At 35.9% G+C, this 24843-nt stretch overlaps 2 protein-coding genes across 2 annotated transcripts in view; one reads left to right on the plus strand and one right to left on the minus strand.

Annotated features, from left to right (window-relative positions):
- LOC140168367 (CD63 antigen-like) overlaps positions 1-24843 on the plus strand; it is a 227967-nt gene that overhangs the window by 121276 nt on the left and 81848 nt on the right. The window lies entirely within an intron of this gene.
- Positions 1912-22819, minus strand: LOC140168362 (CD151 antigen-like). The gene is made up of 7 exons (XM_072191731.1): positions 22695-22819; positions 18919-19110; positions 17269-17343; positions 13525-13629; positions 11710-11865; positions 7694-7777; positions 1912-7144 (listed from the first exon to the last, which is right to left on the minus strand). Exons 1-7 carry the CDS (start codon positions 22776-22778, stop codon positions 7076-7078), a joined length of 765 nt encoding a protein of 254 aa, XP_072047832.1. The 5' UTR covers positions 22779-22819; the 3' UTR covers positions 1912-7075.

The raw sequence follows: 24843 nt of genomic DNA on the forward strand, positions 1-24843 counted from the left end.
AACATGTAGTTAATTAGCATTAAAACAGCAGTTAATTTTAAAATAAATTATATACAAGGCAACTAAGAACAGGAATTACTAAAATATATTTCTCTTCTATTTACCAGGTAGCATGGTACACACGTTCATCATGATAATCATACCAAGATACAATCACGCTGAATGTATCGTCAGCCAAGAAATGTTGCCTTATGATTCTTTCCAAATCGTATTTAAAAGACCCCATCTCGAAGCTTGTTGTCCTTTTTCAAAAATGCAGGGAACTGCTTTCAATGAGCAAAACATCACCAATATTTCACAATTTAATAATATTACAACTCTGCTTGCTTTTTGATTACATATCCTACTGCATCTACCATAGAAGTTGGGCAGTTGTTGACGCCCACGCCCCATAAAAAGAAGCTGGTTACACAGAGGTCATGCGATTCAATGTGGCTTGTTCGGCAAATGTGGGCCTGATATTTTGTCATGTGATTCAAATTCTATCATGTGATTCAAATAGCCAATCAGAACCCCACTTTTGTGTCAACACATGTGGTCTACAGGCTACAGTGGCAAACAAAATACTCCTCTGATAAACAGGATACATTCTGAAATTGAAATGGCTTTTATATTGGTAATGCAATAATCGACATGTTGCTCCTCTAGCCGAGCTGATCATTTTAGCGACTCAATTGGTAGGCCCCTTCGTCTTCATTCACTTCAATTATAGAATACATTTCCCTTGATAGCATCACATTTGATCATCACACCACTGGTTAGGTGGGTCATTTAAAAAATATCAACACACAAAATTTTAAAAATGTAAACATATTTTGTCTAAAAATAATTCTATTCTTTAAAATTCTATGATAATACAGTACTTACAAAATGTTACATAGGTACATAAATCACACAAAATGTTGGCATGAAATGCCTATTCACACTGTTTGCTGTATAACATAAATGAACACAATTGCATGGTTTTAATTTTTGAATAAACTCTTGAATATTTCCTAATGAAAATGTCTGTGTGAGTGGTTGAACTGTCATCAGATGTGTCTCCGACTTCAAACTTTTGTCTCATGTGTCTCAGACTTCATCAGTCCTGTCAGAAACACATCTGACGAAAGCTCAACCCCTCACACAGGGACAGATACTGTGATAAGTGATGGCGTACTGGTAAAAGTACTATAACATATCACATTAAGATGTTCTTGCACTCACAGAGCAAAATTATTTCAGCATAATTCATGAGCAAGCATCTTGCACTCACAGAGCAAAATTATTCCTGCACAATTCATGAGCAAGAATCTTACACTCACAGAGCAAAATTATTACTGCACAATTCATGAGCAAGCATCTTGCACTCAGAGCAAATTATTCCTGCACAATTCATGAGCAAGAATCAAGGTTACCAGGCTTTGGACAACCTGCTTCACTCTTGATCTCACACTGCTTGGCACAATTCTTGAACCCTGAAATGGTATGATTTTTGATTTCATAATATTATCACAGAGTTACAATTCAAGCTGATATGCTTTATGTGTAATTCAGTCTCTTTCAACTATTAAAAACTCAAGATACACAAAGTTTAATAAAAGTTTAGCGATGGCTGAGCTTTGTGACTAAAAACATCAACCAAAGACATTGGCTCAAATTCTGATAAAAAAATGCTCCTTCCACCTTTATAACTTTACATAAAATGTCCTCCAATAAGAAAATTCTCGCTCCACCAATTTAAATTTTGACGATACACCACCCTGAGACTAGTAAACCAGTCTAAAATTTGATCAATAATTATATAATTCAGCTAATAATGTAGTACTATAATAATATAAATTATATACAAAAACTACAGCAATATACATGGTAAAAACAACAGTCCCTTTGGTACATGCATTATAGGTGGTAAAAAATTAGTACTTTCTGTTAAAAAAATGCTACAAGGATTTGGTGCCGATTCATTTATACAGAAAAAAAAGACCTTAAAATTATGAGTTTAATTCAATTTCTAAGCAGCAATTGGGCAGCCAAAAACAGGGGTGCTAAAAATGTTTTCAGCCTATTTTGTGAGGCACAAATTGCTCACAATTTCAACTTTGTCAGGATTCAACTTATTTCATGTCAGTTCATAACTTTAGATTTCATATCAGTCCATATTTGTCTGAAACTTAATGATTCTATGAATCTTATCTGACGATATCAGTTCATAACTTTAAGATTTCATATCAGTCCATAACTTTAGATTTCATATCAGTCCATATTTGACTAAAACTCTAATTCTTATCCAAATGATTGTTTTCAAAACGTATTCTAGACTTACTGCTTGTACACAGGTGTCTTAATTTGTTTGAATTTAATTAAAATCTGATCTATTTAACTAAATCAAAATTATAGGAACTCAAACCTCATGATTTCCAGTCATGGGCTACACCACAGCTCATCTTGGGTCTACAGTAAACTTCAGAGTATCTTACAAAATCACAGTTATTTACTTCAAATGGCTCAGCAGCCAATCATGAACAATAAATGCAGGAGATGGGATGCACTAAACCTTTTACCCAAGTGGGGCATGATAAAAATAGTGAGTGTGTCTTACACATATAACAATAACACACACATAATCATCCATTTTTAGTATACTGCACCAAAAATGTATCCTAACACTTGGAAAAATAATCCTAATTTTAAAACTAACCATATTTGGGTAAATTTTTTCTAATAAAATAAATGCACTATCTAATCCTGCACATTATGACACCCCATTGAATCCAATGTGATCTTAAGAAGTAAATTTACAAGACAAGGGTCCAGTTTTAAAAGTGACAAACTGGCCAAAACTGGACCTTCGCTCTAATTAAAAGGGCATTTCGTGATCCACAGCATCATCCCCAACTTTTCTCAAACAAATTTGAGATTTTTATATCACTGGAAACCTCTGGCTACATAATGCTTATGTGCAAAATATTTCTTGCAGATTAATTTGTTTAGCAAAGATATCGTGAAATTTGAATTTCGTTCTGGTATACCAGAACGAAATTACAACACATTGTCTATGGAGCAGTGTAATACATAATCATCTGCATAACTCGCAAACGCAAAATCGGAATCAACTGAAATTTTGGGAATACGCTTTTTTCGTAGATATCTACTGAAAAATGTCATAAAAAGAGGATGCTAGGATCACGAAATACTCCTTTAAATGCTTGTAACTTTACTTCTTGAGGTCACAATGGATTCAATGTGGTGTCATAATGTGCAGGATTAGATAGTGCATCTATTAAAAAACTTAATTTACCAAAATATGGTTTAGTTTCAAAGTAAGGATTTTTCCCAAATGTTTGGATACTTTGATGGTGCAGTATATGACAATATTTCCTTTTTTCTGTACATTAATTGGCAACACAGTGAAATGCTTTTACAATGACACATAATGGTGATACAACAAATCCAGGCACTTAGACAAGTACAACCTTGTGTTTTGTTATCTCTGGCTATACCAGTTGAAATCCATACATCCTCTAGCGAAGACATGGCCTTAATCTTCCACACAAGGAGTGTGAATTCAAATGGTATTACCTATATCTATACTCCCATGTGGAAGAATAAGGTCATGTCTTCCATAGGGGTGTATGGATATCAACCGGAATAGCCCATTTTGAGTGAGTATATAAGAACAACACTTACAAAATTGCTTGCAGAGACAAATGGCACTTTTTTGCCACTTTCCCACATACACCACATAAATGGGGTTCACAAATGAAGTGGGGTTCTAACTTGTTGATTGAATCATATCATGAAAAGCTTTGAAACATCAACACCTCATTCGCCAAAAGAAAAATTCACTAACAAAGCTGAATAGCATCGTGTCATGTGATCCTGCATGGTTTGGCCCTTTCTTTTTACCCCACAAACAAGGCGCATGTGGCGACAAGTCACAAGTGCCGTTCTCCAGTAGTAGCAATTGCAATTTCCCCCAATGTAATTACAAAGTCAAGACAAATGATTTGGTAACAATAAGGGAACCAACCCAAAGGTTGATCAAGCCCTGTGAACAACTAATTTTGTTATGGAGAGGGCTTCATCAATCTTGATCAATGAATCATATTGACACATAAGACGAAAAAAAGCAACAACCTTGTTTTAAGGGTGAACGGACCTTTGAAATAAAGTCGGTAGGTCAGGCGTTTTGGGTTGTTGTTTTGTTGTTGTTGTTTTTGCAAATTTAAAATCACCAAAATTGGTAAATAATTAAAATTTCTTTTTAAAAACTTTTTGCACTTTGTTTTGCACAGTTTTTTAAGTCAAGAGAAATCTCCTTTTTGCCCAAAACAACTGATTTTACATTCACACAGCAATTTCCATCAAACTCAATCCATTTTTGGCCAAAAACAGCTGATTTTACCTGCATATACTTTTTATAGCAAAAAATTAATCAAAATGGATAATCTGGGTTGCTGGGGCCCATAGAACAAGGTTTTGTTATTTTTTCACTGCCTAACCTCCGCTTCATCCATAATTTTGAATTCTATTTACAAATGGTATAAAAAAGAGCCCAGCAAAACAACATAAATAACCATAACTGTGTTTATAAAATACACCAAAATCCCTGTAATGTTAATTCTAATGTTTTAAAAAAGAACACAAAAGCAAATAATTGAGTTCTTAACTGGTTCTGCTTCAGACTTAACCAAGTCTGGTTCTGAAGTCTTGTAATAATTTATAATACAATACAATATAGTTCAATCAATATACTATCTTGAATACAGCATGTACAAGTCTTGACAACTTGCATAGTACTTATATCATGATTTAAATATCTGTTAATACAGATTTCTTACATTACACAATGTTGTATTGTAATGAAAACATCCACCTTCAATTCAAATTAAAAGGATTTTAAACTCAAAACTGATTCACAATACAAAAAATTCAACCCATGAACAAGATCCTAGCCAAAATATTTGACTACAACTCTAATGTAACTTATGTACAACATATTATTGCAAAGACTCAAAATCATAATTGATCAAATAGTAGCTTAAAACAAGACTTACAAGTGCCCTAAAACCTCCACATGAGTTGTACTGTTACTATTTTACAATGCAAACTTCTTGTTCTAGCCCTTAAACTGATAAAACCCAACAGCCAGCGCGCCTGCCTATGAGAGAGGCAGGGCCTAGCAAAACTATAAATCACATCCATCAAAAACCCTGACGGGGTTAAAAATGAGTAGTGCCAATAACAGACCTTATATATAGGCTAACTCTTCCAAGGCTGTGAATAGCGGTACTTTTGCATGACCCAAAGTTTGTATGCAATTTACTTTAAAAACCTGCAACCTTTATAAACAAGAAACTTTCAACACTGTCAAGAATATTTTACGTAAAAGACATATAATGAAGCATAGACAGGCATTTAGTATAGTTCTTGCATAGATTATTAGTAAAAACCACTCCACTTTTGTAGCAATAAAATATGCAAATCTAAAAAGTGTAAAACTGAATGTGTCCACAGCAGCTGAAATATAATTTTTTAATTATACTTAAAAGATCAAAAATGTGCGACTCTTAAAATGTCTCGCTTGATCTGTGAAGCTACACTTAGAAATGGCAGCTACTGGGATATACCAGTAGTAGAACTCCATTATGTTTACACCACATATGGAAGACATGACCTTAATCTTCCACACACGAGTGTGAATTTCAAATGGAATCACCTGTATGGGTGACTTCATTTGATATCTACACCCCTGCGTGGGAGATTAGGGTCATGTCTTCTACAGTGGGTGTATGGATTTCAACTGGAATAACGCATTCGATGGTAGCCACTATAATACCAAAATGCTTTTGATCCCAAACTTTGCCTACAGCCTATCGCAAAAAAAAAATTGTGCAAGTGGAAAGCGCCATCTTTTGCAATTTTTTTTAGACAGGCTGTATTGTGAAGTTAATATCAAATATCAAATTTACCATAAAGTTTAATTTCATATTGCAAGATAAAATTTGGTACCTGTATTGGAAGCATAAATGTATCATTAATTATTTGTCTTTCATGTGATATATAAGATCTGATATCAAAATGTAAAAATTGCCCATCACATGCAGAGAAAGCGACTACCTGAAAATACACTGTGCTAATCCAGTTGCAATCCATACACCCCCTATGAAAGACATGACCTTGATCTTCCACACAGGGGTGAAGATTTTAAGTGGAGTCATCCATTTAAGTAACCCCGTTTGAAATTCACACTCCCTGTGTGGGAGATTAAGGTTATGTCTTCCATAGGGTGTGTAGGGATTTTAACTGGAACAGCCCATTGGACCATAACCCTATAGATGGTGTGTTTTGCTTTCACAAAGCCAGTGATGTGAAAGCTTTAATATATCTTTGAATACACAAATAGCAATTTGCTAACTTTGCAAATCAGAGATGTAAGCAGGTCCTCAAAAATTCTGAAAAATTATGCAAAAACTCTGGAATTTAAACCACATTTTTTGACTATAACTATGCATTTTTTGCGTCGAAATGACTCTGAAATTTGTTTTGGTCAAAAAATTGCAAAACTGTTTTTTTTAAACCTGCATCTCTGATTATGATTTGCATTGGAAGTCAAAACACTGTTGCACACACCCTGCCTTGCTTCAAAATCTTGTTCACCCGCCTCGCCATTATGGGCCAGTTTCTCAAAGCTCTGTTAAAAGCAAGGCTACTCATTAGGAAGGACAAGTAGTCCTAACTATAGCACCAATTATTCTTTTCTTTACCGTTTATTTTCTCCGAAACAAATGCTTCAAATTCCACATTCAACTTCTTGCTAATCATTTCCTTCAATGATGTGAAGACAAACAAAAAGAGAAATCAGAAAAAATATGTTCAGTAGGGCTAGCCCACTGACCAGCCTTGCCCCTAGCCAAGCTTAAAGAAACTGGCCCTAATTTGCGAACAACATCATACAAAATTCAGACTGGCAAAATTATTTGTTTTGTGTCAAAGAGGTAGCACCATAATGAGACTATAATAATACAAAGCCTGTGCGATGATCCACATGTCTAGAGTTGTACGATGACAGCAGCGCCCTCTTGGAGGCATATTAGTACGGTTCTGCTTCTTCATACTTGAGGTGACAGTACAGGCACATTGAAAATACTAATCCAAATATCTGGAAATAAAAAATAAACACAAACAAGATTTCAATGAATATATGAAGATGTGCAAAGATACTATTACAGTCTCTGGCAGAAAAGAACAGCACTTGTTCACATTTTGAGAACATGCCCAGTGTAAACTCGAAAGTGGAGTTCTGATTGGCTGATTCAATCTGACAATCTTAACAACAAACTGATAATCTGATTGGTTGTTTACGCATCAAAGCATTTTTCGGTAGAGTGGCACTCTTGAAGGCAACATAGAGCTCTGTGTATGCTGCTTATTAACAAGGAGCTCACATCAATCAGAGCAAAAGACTTCTGTTTGGAACAAAAACTGAATAATTTTCGCCAATTATCAGCTGAACAAATTTTAGGATGGTCTGGACTTCATATAGCACTGTGCATTACACAATGAGAAGTCTGCCATATTGAATTGTGTTGAAAAATACTGTGTAACTCTGGCATTAGCTTTGATAAGGATCATGCTATTCCTCATTATGAGTACAAGAAACCAAAGTCTTGGTGCCACGTAGTCTAATATCTGTAATGTGTGGACTTACCTCTACCCCTGCTATTGCTACGCACACAGCTCCTACTATGACCAGATGATCTTGTAAGAACCTTGTTAAACCTTCCACACAACCCTACAGGAAGAAAAAGGAAATCAGGGTAATAAATAGTTGTCATTTGCTTCAAAATTCACAGAAATGGGGAAGACATTGAGAACTTTGTACTCTCTCCATATACATGTACCCTATTCGTTCCAATAAGCGCCCATGCCCCAATAAGCCCCCCACCCAGGGTATTTTCAATTTGCTAAAGGGTACCATTAATGTTGAAGTGACAGATAGATGTTGATACGGTAAAATAGCTGCAGGACTACAAGTCCTGTGTAAACTTGCAATATATTTTCTGCATCAGAAAAGCTACTAGAATGTCTCAGGACCCTTTTAGGACACACACAAATTTGTCTCTTATAAATGCACCTTGTGAAAAAATTAGGTAAATGAGGTAAAAAAAAATAAGCACCCACCCAAAATGACTTTGTTGGCGCTTATTAGAATGAATACGGTATACTGTAGTTGAATTACAGGGCAGATGAACTGGTTGATTAAGACCTCACAACCAGTTCCCAGGTTACATACAGCTAATACTTTACTAAATTATATACATGTTCAAACAAAACTAGCCTTTCAGTTTCGCACAGCTTCAACGTTTCAGTTGAAGGGAAAAGATGTGGATGGAAAATGAGACACAGCAACAATGGGCTATTCCAGTTTAAACCCATACACCCCCTATGGAAGACATGATCTTAATCTTCCACACAGGGAGTGTGAATTTCAAATGGGATTACCTGAATGAGTGACTCCATTTGTAATCTACACCCCCTGTGTGGGAGATTAAGGTCATGTCTTCAATGGGGGGTGGGTGGATTTCAACTGGAATAGCTTAGAATAGCCCTTACTTATCAGTTTTCAAGGTTACTAACACGATTTGTGCCATTTTCCTATACCTTTGTTTATCATATTCATATGGAAGACAAGGCAGATCAGTATACTTGGGCAAAAACAGTCCAGTTTTAGACGATGGAGAAGGAAATTGGAGAATTTGACCAAAAATGCGAGATGGAAACTTTAAAATGCGTGAAAACACAAGATTTATGTCCCAAAATTGGCGAAAATCAAACCCCACTAAAACATTGAGGGCAGTATTTCTTCTTTTTTTATTGACTCCATAAACCAAAACAAATAGCCGACTGGACTGTCATCAAAAATACACAAATATTGTCCTCATAAATCAGCTTAAAAGGTCAATATACTGAAAGGTTTGAGTAGTAAATAAAGAATATTACTTGTGTTGTTGCTTGGATGTGCCAGAAAATGGACCGTTTTTGTAAATTCAGGCTGGAAAATCAGGTCAAACTTTTTTAGAATTCTGCAACCATGCACCACAGAAATATATTTTCATTTTGTAGAAATGAATCTTCTAATTTAAGCGAGAAAAGCAATAAAAAGCGAGATTCACGGCGAGAAAAGGGAGATTGCGTTTTCTCTCTAAGCCTACCTATAGCAATTCTCCAAGAGTGAGTATAGACTGGAAATCAAATGCTCCTAAAGGCGGGCTAAAACCTGGGACCTCAGTCGTTCAAATATAATTACTATACTGATCCCGCTCCCACCCAGAACCTTTCAAAATGAACATTATTTGAAATATGAACATTATTTCACATGAATGATTCCACCTGCCGAAACCACTCAATATTGTCCTGCACACATAATTAACTCTGCAATCAACTCTACAAATTGAATTTATAGATTAATAATAATAAGCTGATTGCGATGTATCAACCACAATTTCCTGGGTAGGGTGTCCACCCTAATTATGATTTATAATATTGCTCTACTATATTGCAATGGCAATCAATCATCCACGATTGGGGTCTAATTTAAAATGATTAGTCCAATACATGCAATTCTACATACATTGCCAGGGTTGCCAAACCCGAGATTTAATAGCCCAATTGGGCGACATTTGAAGATTTTCCTTGTGACGTTTGCACATTTCCTGTCCTATACAGGCTGTATCAAAATGATTGGTACTCATCAGTTTTTGGTGTTTATTAACAAGCCTGCTCCTTCCATATGCAACATTAAAATGCCCAGAATTGATAGTTTTATAACCTTTAAAAAAAATCATAAAAAAGGTAACTCCTATGTTGCATCTTGATGTGACAGTCTTGTCCATAATCACTGAAAACTGATGGGTACCAATCATTTTGATACACCCTGTAGGAACCAATGGTTAAGAAAACAATTAAGCGACTTTTATACATTAGCTCCCGAGATTTCTAGTAGTTTCTTGTCCCATAGAAATCAATGGTTAAGAAAAATATTGGGCAACTTTTAGAAATTTGATCAGCACTGAAATTTTTTGTCACAAAGGGGTTATCTGCTGTAGATCATACATTTCCGTAATGTTTTTACATGCACCAGAAAATGTCACATCTTTTCGAACACAATAATCTGCATGATTTCATTGGATTAATATAAAATGAAATTAAAACCATTATTGATGAATTATTAGACCATTGTAGATCTAATCCATCAAAACATTCCTATTAACATTGACTTTGAAAATACACAGGTTATTGCCATTTAGTTCAAGTCTAGCTGATTGTTAAATTTTGAAAATTTTAGCTCTTAAAGATCCCTAAACTGCTAAGTTCTCTCATTTCTCAAGGTAATTTACAAGCAGAAGGCTAAGAAAGACCCATTTGTAGCTCCAACAGACCCCTTTTTCCCAGTATGCTGTCAGTTCCCAAAGACCCACCATCTCCAATTCCGAGGGAGCATACCCACCAAAATTTGATGAAGTGACCCCCATCCCAATTCTGGGGGAGCATACCCACCAAAAAATTGATGAGCGACCCCACCATCCCCAGGTACTATTTGATGTTGGCACTATATAATTGCCATGGATGGGTTGGTTGATTGATAGATCGACCTGTTTGCAGCAATGACTTAATCTACCCTGAGGTAGCAGTAAAATGATAGTACTGCCCAACCCCCAATATCCGGATCTCTTTTATGCCGATCTCTCTGTTATCCAGACATGTGATATTCATAGAAAAACATGTTTCATGCCTTGACACCTTACTTCAGGGATACCAGTGGCCTGAAGTGATTCTGTCTGGAAAAAAAATGCATGCATTTGGGCTATAGAGCCTCAAAACGGACTAAAAATAATTAAAAGTGGAAATTTTGAGTAACAAAAAGTAGGAAATCAGGAAAATGCCTGAAAACTGGTATCCCTGTTAATTTCATGCTCTGAAGCTTTTAAAAGGACATGTCTATATATATGTTGCACACAGCACTCAATAAAGAATTTAGCAATCAATGCAGAATTATACTCTGGTTGGACTATACCATTCATGGTGGAGGGTGGAAGGGAGGGAGGGAGGGAGGGAGGGAGGAAGGAAGGAAGGAAGGAAGGAAGGAAGGAAGGAAGGAAGGAAGGAAGGAAGGAAGGAAGGAAGGAAGGAAGGAAGGAAGGAAGGAAGGAAGGAAGGAAGGAAGGAAGGAAGGAAGGAAGGAAGGAAGGGGAGGAAGGAAGATGATTTTACATTTTCCCAGGTGCGGTTTTGAACCGGCGACCCCTCCGGTGCTAGACACACGGACGACCATACTTTGCCATGGGGGATTACCTTGACCGGTCAAGCTTTCTGTGCCCATATGGGCTTTCTCCTGATGTCGCAATAGCATCATGTGGAGTACTTGCGCTCATAGTGGATTGGTGCTATAGCTTTTTGGGTAAGTTAGGGTTAATTAATCCAGATATTCACGAAAGCATGGTTCCATCATGTCCGGATACATAATACTGATTTTAGGTGGTGGCCGGGAGATTAATGTCGTTGAGCAGGAAAAACCTCATTTATGTACTTGTGGCCCTTGACATGTTTAAAACAAAACTGCCAATAGGTTACATAGGAGGTTTTGCTATAAACATGTTCAGGGGCCAATGATACATAAGAGGTTTTCCTGCCCAACGACGTTAATAGCTGCCATTTAATACTTACAATGCGGTGGATATTTGAATGATGGTCCCTGACAGAACAATATGGTGAATATGTGATGCAGCAGGTTGCAGGGGTGGATAGATTCCCTGCTTTCCCTTGTAATTTCCACTCGGAAGATTTCCAGTCTAGATAGCTCCCGGCACCGCAGCATTTAAACTGAAAGAGGAAAACACAAATTCAAATTATGAGTATGTGACTCAATGGCAGAACGTTTGGTATAATGGGCTTTTCCACTTAATATTCACACTACCCTTGTTGAAGATTTTGGAAATAGCTTCCATAGGGGAGTATGTTTTTCAAATGTAATTAGGGTTTAATCATTTTGAAACCCATACTCTCCCTGCATAATGGCTTTACCTAAAGCTTCCACAACTGGAGTGAGTTTTTCAAATGGAAGTTACCCAACTGTCTATTCTATTTGAAACTCATACTCCCTCCAAAATCTTCCATGGGGGTAGTGTGGATTTTAAATGGAATAGTCCAATGTTGCTTGATTTATGTTAATTATTGTGACAATATAACATACTTTAGCCAAAATAACAATTTCTCGATTCATAGAATAGCACGATCGCACGACCTGTATGACCGAACCTTGACCTTGCCAACGACCGTGTGATTGGTCAATTCTCAAAAGCTGTGTTTAGCCCGTAAGCGCCCGGTATTTGCGTGTAATGCGCTCGGCGCAAATAACTGTCGTACCAAGTTGGCTCTCATGATCGAGAATTTAATATTTTGGCTATAACTCCTCATTTGTGTCCAATCCCTGCTGGGTTGCTTGATTTAAATCACGTAAATTGTGATTTAAATTATGTGAGTTTTTTTCGACTATTCAAAGTTGTTTTGTTAAATAATCATAGATTTGCATTAATTAGCAAATTGATGTTTTCTATGATTTTCAGTAACTGTAACCCTTTGCAGGACTTTTACCAGTTATGATTTTTTGGGGGGGTGGGTTTTTTGTCGCTAAGGGACTTTTTTACCAGTACATTTATAGTCGAGCAGTCTGTAGACATCAAATTGCTGATTACAAAATGATATAAAATATGCCATCATTCCTGATTACATTTCATGTGATATTTCATCCAAATGTCTCATATATGGTCATTGGTCAGTGTTTGCTCAATTTCATGTGACTTTTGCTAAAATGTTGATCATATTTAAAATGCATTCTATCAAGAAATTAATATAATGATCAGGGACAATACATCATTTTCTGTGTGTTTTGATAACTATAATACTGTTTCTTTTTCAATTTTACACCACAGCCAAATCCATCATCAAATTGTCAATACCGATATTTCAATGATACCATCACAAGTATGAAACTTCAGATGTACAGGAAATCCCAATGTCCAGTACATTGTAGATAGCATACAGATGATTGCATTGCCAGACAGACAAAGGAACATATGGCAAAGTGGTTATATCTGAATGGACATCACATCCGAGGCATGTGCCACTCCAGTGGGGTGGTTTTTTTACACGAGAAAACCTTAGACATGCAATTAAGGACTGTCTTTTGGAATTTGCATGAGGCTCTTCTGGAACCTTCAAGGAGAGTTGTTTAGAGCATTTACAATACAATGTAAGGAGAGAATGGTCAACTAAGGAGAGCTAAAAATCACTCTCCTATATTAGATTTAAGGAGAGCAGTAGAGAGCGATTGCTCTCGCTCTCCTCAAAAGTCAATTCCTGGGTCCAATTTTGTGCTAAAAATGGGTCACTTTAGTAAATTTTTCCGCACTGAATGTGAAAAACACAGGAAATTCTTGAGCCAGAAAAAATATGACGAAATTGTTATCTTTGTCAACTTACTGTTTCTTGTAAACTATCATACTCCTTGGTGAAGCTATCTTGACCATCCATGCCATAATTTATTGTAATTGATTCATTCAGGCACTTTTCTAATTCTACTTCAATCTGTAATAAAAAAAAAAAAACATTAAGAACAAAATGGTTATGTGAGATTTATATGTTAATAATGCGAGTCCCATGGGGGGAGTGCATTAGACGCATCACCATCTCAGTACATCATTTTGTACAATTTCTTGAGCAACAAGTAATATGCATTTATTTTAAACCTATTTCATACATGAGAAAAAACCCTGTGATTTTTTTATAAGAAAATTGACATTAAATATCCAGATCCGGAACTTAATTTCTCAAAACTTCTATAGCAGACTTTTACTCATCACTCCCATATGTCTTTTATTTTTATTTTTACACACACTTTTCTGTAGATTACCCACTGGGTGCCAAAATAAATGCCAAAGGCCCAAAAGTCACCTTTTTGACCCAAAAAGTCCCATTTATGAGCAGCGTAACAAGCAAAAAAAATAGGTTCTTTATGCCTTTTTAGTCCAAAAATGTCCAAATCTGCCCCCCAGTCCAAAAATGTCCAAATTTTTTTAAAAAGGTCCACTTTTTCAAAATCAGCACCCCCAAACTAAATCCTGGCTACAGGCCTGCCCCCAACAAAAAAAAAAATATCTCAGAACCCCTTTAAGCCAGCCTGGCAAGAAATATATACAATTAGTTTATAAAGAAAAAACATAAAAGCAATAGTCACTAAATTCATCACAATTTAAAAAAAAAAGGTGTCACCAAAAATCTTATTTTATTTTTAGTGTCATTTAAGCAATACAATGTGTAAATGTCACTTTCTTGAAGTTTATGCCAATTTCACTTAATGGTTTCCCAGTATTTTGTCCCCTCTCGATGATACTGGCATTTCCCAGTAAATTGCCAAATCAGGGCTCGAAATAAGGAAGGCCCAAGGGCCCTTGGCCCCCAAAAATCAGTGAGGGCCCGCAAAAGACATATTGTGACAAATTTGTGGCAATTTTTTCACTCATTTGTGGGGTTCAGAGCTAGGTTAAAACCAATGGCCCAAATTCGGGCCCACAAAAATTTGTGAGGGCCCTCAAACATTTAAGAACAAGGGTCCAAATGGCTCTCAGAAATTCTGGCTTATTTCGAGGCCTGTTGCCAACATATACCAACACCGAGTATTGTGTAAGCCTACATTTTTGTGTACTGATATGTGTAGTTGCAAGCTTCGATATCACTAACATTTTTGTGGTTACAGATTTCTTAGTAATTTAAAAAGCCATAATGTACGATCTTATAATATGAAATCTGTTCATTTTTTTCCAAGCCTGATTTTTTGATTTATAATGTTTACACATGTCCCAACTTATACCTAAATGGAATCAGCCAAATTTGTTGTACATGTATATGTAGGTAAACAGTGCAATTTCCAACATAGACAGTGTGGTTTCGTTCACATTACCTCATCATTTGTGCTTAAAATTGGCAGAGCCTCTTACTAACAGTTATTACTAATATTATTTCAAAATTTTGTGTAAAGAATAACAAAATTAAAATTTGACTAAAATCGTACATGGCTTTAAACTTCATCATTATCGAGCATATTCACGGGCGTATGTACAACTGTAAAATACACAAAAATAAAACAGCCACAAAAATGTCACCTGACACACTACTGGTAATTTTCGTGTGTGCTTTGCCGATTTCTAACTACATTGCTTGTTTTTAATTTCACAATTTTGAATTTTCTTATATAGACCTATACAATACATTAAAAGAACATATTTGCATTTTTTTATTTTCGCAGTTGCTGTGTTGTGTCGGAAAAGTATGAAAATTAATGTACCACAAAAATTTCAGGCACTTTTACAGTTTCCCCCTTTATGAAAGATGAGCATACAGGGCAGAGCCAGGTGCCTCTAGTCTACCTTGTTAGTTTCAACAGGTACATGTACATTGGACAAGCTTTCATGCTTCATGATTAGCTCTGAGGGCAAACCTTTTAGGACCTATCCATGTGGACTGATGCATGTATGGAGACTTTAAAAGGGCCAGTCTATAAGTAGACAGTACTACTGTCTTGATAATGTCACAGTTAATCCTCATGAAAGCTTTAACCTACATTTACATGTGATCGGTTAGCCAAAGTGATATATCACTTTCAGAAAGCGATGGGCAGTCACTCTTCGCAAGAAATACATCTCTTGATTTGCCATTTTACACTAAATGGGCTATTCTATTTAAAATCCACACTACCCCTGTGGAAGATTTTGGAAATGTATTCTACAGGGGGAGTATGAATTTCAAATGGAATGGGTGCATTAGGCAGCTCCATTTGAATTTCATACACCCTCTGAGAAAGATTCAACCTGAATCTTCCCCTGAGGAAGAGTGAGTTTCAAATGGAGCGGCTAATGTGTTCATTCCATTTAAAATCCATACTCCCCCCTGAGGGAGGAAGATCTTTCCAAAATCTTCCACAGAGATAGTGTGGATTTTAAATGGAACAGCAAGCTATCATCCTTGAGGCTGTTGCAGTTTCAGATGACAGGATGCTTAATATTACAAAGTACATTATTGCTTGACATCCATGTAGTTAATATTGTTAATGTTTTCAATTATATAGGGTCCACAACTTATAAGTTCCCCCTAATACTTTTTAAAATAAGTCGAAAAATATTTTACGAAATGTAAAAATATAAAAAGGTATGTATAGCCCTGTTTATTTTACACATGTGGACCAATTTATAGCAGCACACATCATTGCGTGCAGTCACAATGGTTATTACATGTAATTGTGTAAGAAAAGAGGCCATTTTAAAAGTTGCACCTGAGTCCATAGCAGTCAGGTTTTCTTTAACAAACACATGAATAAACCTGGCCTACTGCATTGTTTGAGAGTTGATTCCTATATGGACTCAGATGCAACTTTTAACACTGTTTAAAGCGGTTTCTTTTTTTACATAATGAGCCATTGTGACTGAACGCAATGACGTGTGAGGCTATAATTTGGTCCATATGTGTAAAACAAATAAGGCTACCCATACATTTTTACACCTTTGCATTTCGTCAAATATTGTTCAACTTATTCAAAAAAGTATTTAGGGGGGGGGGTAACTTATAAGTTGTGGACCCTATATTAATCATTTGTGACACCATCTGATCCACTCAGACCAAAGCTAGAAATTTTGTTTTCATCTTTGCTAACTGCTCTGCTCACAGATACTGAAACCCCCAGCAAACTTGGTTGCAAAGTTATGTACTAAGAAATCACCAAAACTTGTATACTAGTGAGTGTGAAAACTTCATTCAGCGTTGTTTCATACAAGCCCTCAATTAAGCTTTTATTTAGCTCAGTCTAACTCTGCATGTCTTACATGTTACACCTTTTTGTTTGTTTTTTTGCTCCATATATTGGCCTATATCTCAATTTCATTATTACTGACTTTGGTCCGATTCGATCAGATCGAGGAAAGCAAATTTAATTAATTTGCCAAATTGTAGATGGCTTGCACATAATGACTGATCAATGCAGTCCATATGACAAGCAAATCTTGCTTGGGAGGGATGAAGCATTTTCAACCCACAAGCAATGTTTATCAAACGATCTGCTTGACGCTTTAAAATGGAGAACAGAATTTTTTTAAATATTGAGGGCGTCCTCCATCAGCAAATGTTACAACATGGCTTTAATTACGGATTTGATAAAACATAGTGAGTTGCTCTTACCTGTCCTCTGTATGCATAGACAAAGACTCCTACAATCAACTCTACAAGGCATATAAACAACAGCAGAGTAAAGTACTGGAAAGAAAATCAAACATAAGAAAGAAAGACAAACTTTTAAACACATATTCTGCATTCAAATATTTTCCCTAACTTATTTGACCTTTGACAGGGGCGTATTTAATAATTACCATTATTTGAAAGTCGAACTACCCATTTTTCCAGCCAAAAAAATGTTGTAGTTAAAAAATTATTTAAAAACATACCACTTTTAAACAAACGTGACCCGCTCTGACAAAATCAGGAACAACCGAACAAGATGCATTTTTGAATTTTTGAATAAAAATTTTTGAATAAAAATGTAAGAACTAGACAATAAGCTTTAAAATGATACCAAAATAATATAAATACCATCAATACTTTTCAAGATATGGATAATTTTGTGCATGATACCTTGATATTTTTGCCAAATTGCTATTCTGAGTAATGGGCCAATTTGTTTCCTGCCTTACAAAGGATTGAATAGGGATTATCATAGTTCATCTGTTACAGGGGTAGCGCTAGAACTAAACACCCCAGTGTCCGCAGGGACCCCCGAACTCGCAGAAAATTAAAAAGTAGGGGGTCCTGAGTAGAGTTTGGTGAGTCCGAGTTACACAAATGCAGCATAAATAGTATGTCTGCAATAGCGCTTAGATTGAAAAACTGGGGTCTGCAGGGACCCCTGAACTTACAGAAAATTTAAAAACAGGGGGTCCGAACTCTATTTTGGTGGGTCCGGGACCCCAAAAAGCGACCTAGCGCTACCCCTGATCTGTTATTTATTGATTAAATAAACCTCCTTTTAATAAGTACTTTCAAGGATTTAAAAGTCAACTTAGTCCCACAGTCAAATACCACGAAATTAAGAAGTCCAAAATTTCATTTTTTTTTACAGGAATGTCATCTTTAAAGGCCTAAAACTCAAAAACATGTCTGAAGACTTGTTCCTGGTTTTGTTGGAGCAGGTCACAAATGTCACAGCTGTTGCAACTATGATTTTGCTGTGCATATCTTTAACTACAGTTTAGTTGATAATCTAAAGAAACATTTACATTCAATGCATGTGCCAAGTTTTATGATATTCTCTATGGCCAGACATATGAGTGAAATGCGTTAAAATATATGTGGTAAATTTGTCAGTCCCACTTTCACAGAAATAAGACTTTCCTAAAAATGCCAAAGTGTTTATTATCTAGGCTAATGTCTCCTTTGACATTGAAAATCTAGAATTACATGTACATGATTACACGGCCCATAAACATCTAGAAATACCACTTTTAAAGGGACATTCAAAGATTTTGAGTTGGAAGAATAGGCCTACTTGCACAAATTTGGTTTTATAATGGTAATGCTACACATTTTAAAAGTTTAATATGGTGAAAATTCTTTTGGCATGTCACATGCATCATATTTTCATTTCAGTGCCTTTCAAGATTCCTTGCCAGGATTACTCCCTCACTTGGTGTTCAAAAGTCAATATTTCAAAATAGAATTCTTTTCAAGTGTTTTTCTATTGTTTTCTGACATGTTCAAGGAAACATATCCCCTTTTCTTTCCTGCTCATTTTGTGAGCACAGAAGAAAAGAAGGTAAAGATTCCCCAAATACTTACAAACAAGAGACAGCATTTATGTTCCTGTACTGCACCAATACATCCCATTGCTGCTACTATAATGACTATTGCTCCTGATACAATCAGTGTGTAGGTTGCTATGGTATAGGCATCATTACACAGTAAGTTGACATATTCATATTTGGTAATTAGTGTCCATATTCCTACTCCGAGGACTGCACCACCTCCAAGCTGTAGGGGAAAATCACAAGTTGTATCACATCAAATTAAAATGCATTACAATAAGTCCCTACTACAACATACCGTACTGACGCAAGTATATATTTTCACCTTCGAGTAAAGTACCCCCCCCCCCCCCCACTTCCTTTTTTTTACTTCATTTTGGTCACAAGTGGGTACTGTAATACAAAAATGTAAATTTCTTGACTGGCCCCAGTATAAAACAAAAGTTTCAAGTCAACATCAACTTTATGGGTTAACAAATTGTTTACAATGTCAACAGCTAGTACTTTACAATGTGCAAAATGTACATAGGATGTTAAAGTACATGTAGGTGTTTAAAACAATTTTGGAAAGGTGCGAGCGAAGCTAGCCCACAGAGCTGCTGGGAGCGCTTGCACAGTGCAAGGTAATCTTTTTGGCCAAAGTGAGGGCTCGGGGAATAGGCTGCGGGATATCGCTAAAAATTCCATCATCCTATTCTGGATTTTTTTTACAAATGCAGAATACATTGTACTTGTTCACATAGGCTACATTGCTGATCCATTGATTATCCTTTTCTGGTGCATTGCGGGATAGCAAAGGGGGGCAATCGATCGCTAATTTGCCCCCTTTTCTATCCCACAATGCACCAGAAAAGGATAATCAATGCATCAACAATATAGCTTATTCAAAGAAGTCCGGAAAAAGTGCATCCTACAGGCATGTGTACTAATTACTATGTTCTCTGAACTCTTGATATAAATGTACCTGTATACATGCCTACCAAATCAAAATGTATATTTTCAATTGCAAATGAATTACTTTGCCTTTGGCTATCAATTACCAGGAAGCCAGTTCCAAGATCTGTGTTTATGTGTACAGCGTGTATAGGATTCCGAGGCCTCTTAATATTTAGAACACAAATATTTCTCATTTGTGAAATGAGGGACTGAACTGTACATAGATAATGCTCTGTGTGCTAGCCATAGGCTTCAACATAAAACGTCCAAGTTCTGAGATGTTTTGTCAAAATATCAAGAGCTATCTCAAGAATCACTGAACCAATACTAGGCTTGTTTGTACTCAGTTTAATGCATTCTTCATGCTGATTCCAAATATGGTCATGAAAATGTACATTTCCTAAATTTTTGAATTAAAAAAAAAAAGAAACTTGTAGTGATTTAGTCTGCAGTTGACACCAGCTTGGAGAGAGTTAAGCTAAGTGCTGTATAACAATACGATCCTTTTAACCTTTGTTTATTTACTATAAAGTGCATATATTTATTATTATGTACATACAACATACAAATGTATTGGAATAAAGATATGCTACGCAGCTAGCACAAGGTCCTTTAAAAAAATCCAGCACCGCATTGAAACTTCGTGGAGCTAAGTCCCCAAATTTGTGGAGATTTTAACCCACTCCGTGTATTGTGTTGGTCAAAAAATCAGAAATTTGTGTCAAAAATAAAATTTTGCAACAGTTCTGAATTCCAAATTAATTCCGTAAATAAATTACATGAATCAATAACTTATATTTTGAGTTCAGGGAACAAATCAAAATACCGCCAAAGCCCTGTAAAAGTAACACATTTCATTTACAAAGTTGACGAGTTACTCCTCATGAAGTGGGTCAAATTAATAAACATTGATTTTTTTACTAGCAAATTGATATTTTGGTTTATTACCTTTAAGGCATGTTTTTCCCTCGAGGGTAACAGTGAATTAAAAAAATTAATCTCTTAAAATTTTCCCAATACAAATCAATACAAGGATCATGTACAAGCATCTTAAGTTATAGGTTGAAGCAAGAGTTAGATAGAGCTGCTTCAATCAGCTTCATGGCAAAGCTCCTCCATGTATCACACTAAAAGTATTTGTGTCCCAATCAAATCCTGCTCAAAACGCACATGTATACACACAAAAGTACCATACTGACGCGAGTATAGTCCCACGCCGTTTTGGGGTGAACATTTTTCAAAACTCAATGCATTTTGAAATCATTAATAGAGTATGACATGAGTACAAATTTATTCAAAACATATATAGGCCTACAATATTTTTTATTTTATTTATTTAAATCAACCATGAATGATCCTAGCATTTAGGTCTAGGTCCAGGGATACTCCAAAGCCGAAAAAATAAAATTTTAATTTCTGAAATTTTTCGACAATTTAGGGGTGGGACTTTACTCGAAGATGGGACTATACTCGCGTCAGTACAGTATATCCATCAATGTGTGATCATGTGTGATGTAGTGAGTGTAAGTTGTAAATTGTATTTTGTTTATTTCTACAAATTTTAGAGAATAAAATGTTGCTATTTTGTAAATTGTGGGTTAACCAGATGGTTATGAATTTCGTTAGTAACTTTGAATCAGCTATAATATGTCGGGCATTGTGATAAATCTAAATATTTTACTTTGTACCTCGGAATAGCCCTTGGCCCCTCTGGCTATACCGCTGTTCCAAAGGCAAAATGTTTAAGATTTTTACAATGTCACCCTCCACACAACTGGTGTGCAATTAAACCTATAATTAATTTTTGTGGAGTACATGTACAACCAGTATCATGGTAAATGTATATTGATTTTTCTACTGCAATGCTGTTGACCATTCTGACTGACCGACACCATACTGACCAATAACTCATCCCGTGTTGTCACTCTGACTTTTACACATACTCGGACCTTTTCGCATTTTATTGATTTAGTTGGTTCTATCATTGCGGTCTATTCCAGTTCAAATCCACACCCCCTATGGAAGACACAACCTTAATATCCCACACAGGGGGTGTACATACATTTATGTAATTTCAAATGGAGTCACCCATTCAAGTAACCCCATTCGAAATTCACACTCCTTATGTGGATGTGGAAGATGAAGGCAACGTCTTCCAAGTGTATGGATTTCATCTGGAATAGCCAAGTGCAAATGGCAGCTTTCTCACACTCAACGACCAAATGACATAAATATGTTGTCGTCTGCTTCACATATTGTTGTATCTCAAAAAGCTGCTTTGAGTGAATTTTTTTTATTATGGTCATCTAATTGTGATGAGATTGACTATTAAAATTAACTTTTTATATTAAAGGGCATTTCGTGATCCACAGCCTCATCCCCCATTTTTCTAAAAAAAAGTTGAGATTTTTACACTGGAAACCTCTGGCTACATAATGTTTATGTACCAAACATTTCTTGCAGATTAATTAGTTTCGCAAAAATATCGTCAAATTTGAATTTCGTTCTGTTATACCAGAACGAAATTACAATAGTGGCCTATATGGAGCTGTGTAATACACATAATCATGCATAACTCGCAAACGCAAAATCGGAATCAACTGAAATTTTGGGAATAAGCTTTTTTCGTGGATATCTATTGAAAAATGTCATAAAAAGAGGATGCTAGGATCACAAAATCCTCCTTTAATTTCAAGATATTATCACAATATTACAATATCATGTTTATTCATAAAAGAAAGAAGCATACTGAAATGTAAAACAAGTACAAAATATTTGTACAATGATAATAAAAATCACACAAGGCAGCCTTTTGAGATATGATGTGATGCAGATGACGATATCACATCTGCCAACCCAAATAAACAAACTTACCAAGAGGAAGAAATTGAAGATGAAGAGGATATATTTCAGTAGTGATATGCCACAACAGGGCTCTTTATCAAACTCAGAAGGCATCGTTCATAGAAATCTAGGCTAGCTGATGGTCTTCAATATGTGTGTACCTATAGAAATAAATAGAGAGATACTTGTAGTAGCATTTATACATTGTATTTCAGTAGTGATATGCCACAACAGGGCTCTTTATCAAACTCAGAAGGCATCGTTCATAGGAATCTAGGCTAGCTGATGGTCTTCAATATGTGTGTACCTATAGAAAGAAATAGAGAGATACTTGCAGTACTTCACTGAGTTCACTCGATACAATTATACATCTACAAGCCTCGAAATAAGCAGATCTGGACCAGGAGCCACACATTTGGAAAAAGCGGTTCCTGGTCCTGTGATTATCTAGTGAACCAGGAGCCATTTTTAAATACAAAAACCGGTTTAACTACCAGGCTCAAATTTTTGTTTTTGTAGAGCCTGGTTCACTTGATTTTGGTGTGGACCAGGAGCCAAAATGTTATGACCATTGGGTAAATGACTCCTGAGTGCCTGCTTATTTTGAGGCTTGTACATCTATATGTAGCACACACATATGCAATCCTCAATGATGTCCAATTTATTGACAAAAAAAATTAATAAAAAAAAACCACAATGCAGCCCTCAGCTCCAAAAAGGTTGGTCACTCCTGATATAATCATATGGAAGCACTCTAGTACTTCCATGATATAACACAACAAAAAAACTGAGAAGGGCCTGATGGTCTTCAATATATACCTAGAGATAGAAAGGAAAAGAAAGAATCACAATATTACAGCTACATGTATGGAGAATAAGAAAGAGAGGATGTTATTCTTTGGTTCACCTCAAGTTTGGTAGTGACATCAAGGCTTTATCTAGGTTGCGCTGCAAGGGGGCCAACAAAAATAAGATATGGAATCAGAAAATTTGATACCCCTCTGGAGACTAAGAGTTGAATTTGATATCCCTAGCGGGTAGAAGAGGCTTATGGAATATCATATCCTGGATTTGATACCCCTAGTGGGAGTCTCAAGACCAGCGCTAGTCTCGCTTCTTTTTTTTTTTTGTGGATGCAAGCATGGGTACCCGGCCACAATTCAAGTACCCCTCCCAGAGTTATGTGTTACTTTTGTAAGAATTGCTGGTCAGCCTCACCGTATACTCATGAATTTGTACATATTGCCCTTCAAAAGTGCACTTTATTTTTTACAGTCGCATATAAAATTGAAGTTATAATGACGTCACAAATTTACGTACCGCGTCAACACTCAACAAGAATTTGTCTTTAAAAAAAGACAAGTTCACGGATCAGGTGTATAGTACATGTACTTTGAGCTACTTTGGTCTAACATTTAATATTCATATCTAACCTACTCTGCACTTATTCAACAATAAATAAGTGATATGATGATAATATGCTTAATATAATGATATGCTTAATAATGATACCTGCGTCTTGACTCTGGAAAACAATATTTTTTTTAACCTCATTTTGCATTTAGTTTTTTAAGCCCCCTCGGGAGCCACCTACAGGATTTCATTTTGCATTTAAGTTTTTATTGTGTTGCAAAGTAGCAAAACTTTATTTATATGGCGCAATTTGTGCCTGGAAAAGGCAATCCCCTCTTACAACCTATCGACAGGTCTGATTTCTATAATGAGGTGTCACCGGGTTTGCAAGAGATAATAATACCAAATCTAAACACCATGAAATTCACCACATCACGACCAAGCTCACATTGGGTGCCCCATTCCTTTTTTAAAGGAATTTTGATTAAGCTACCTATACAGGAAACAAATTTGGCTATAAGTATACAAAGAAAATTGCAAGATGCCTTCATCACTAAAGTAAACACTGATTACACAGCCATTTGCTCTTGCTAGCTTTTTGTCAGGGTCATGGTCCTGTTTTTATGAACTGAACGCCAATATTATACAGGTTTATACACATGGGTTATCAGAGTCAATAAACATTCAATTAACTAGTTATAGATAATGGACTTAGTTTTGTGCAATGTAGTAATTTTCTGAAGTAAATCGCCTACTGCATAGTTTTCTATACAGATGATGTTTATTTTGTGATCAGGCCTGGCCATGACATGGTAACTAATCAGTT

This window comes from Amphiura filiformis, chromosome 13 (genome assembly GCF_039555335.1).
Source record: "Amphiura filiformis chromosome 13, Afil_fr2py, whole genome shotgun sequence".
In the NCBI taxonomy this organism is placed as follows: Eukaryota; Metazoa; Echinodermata; class Ophiuroidea; order Amphilepidida; family Amphiuridae; genus Amphiura; species Amphiura filiformis.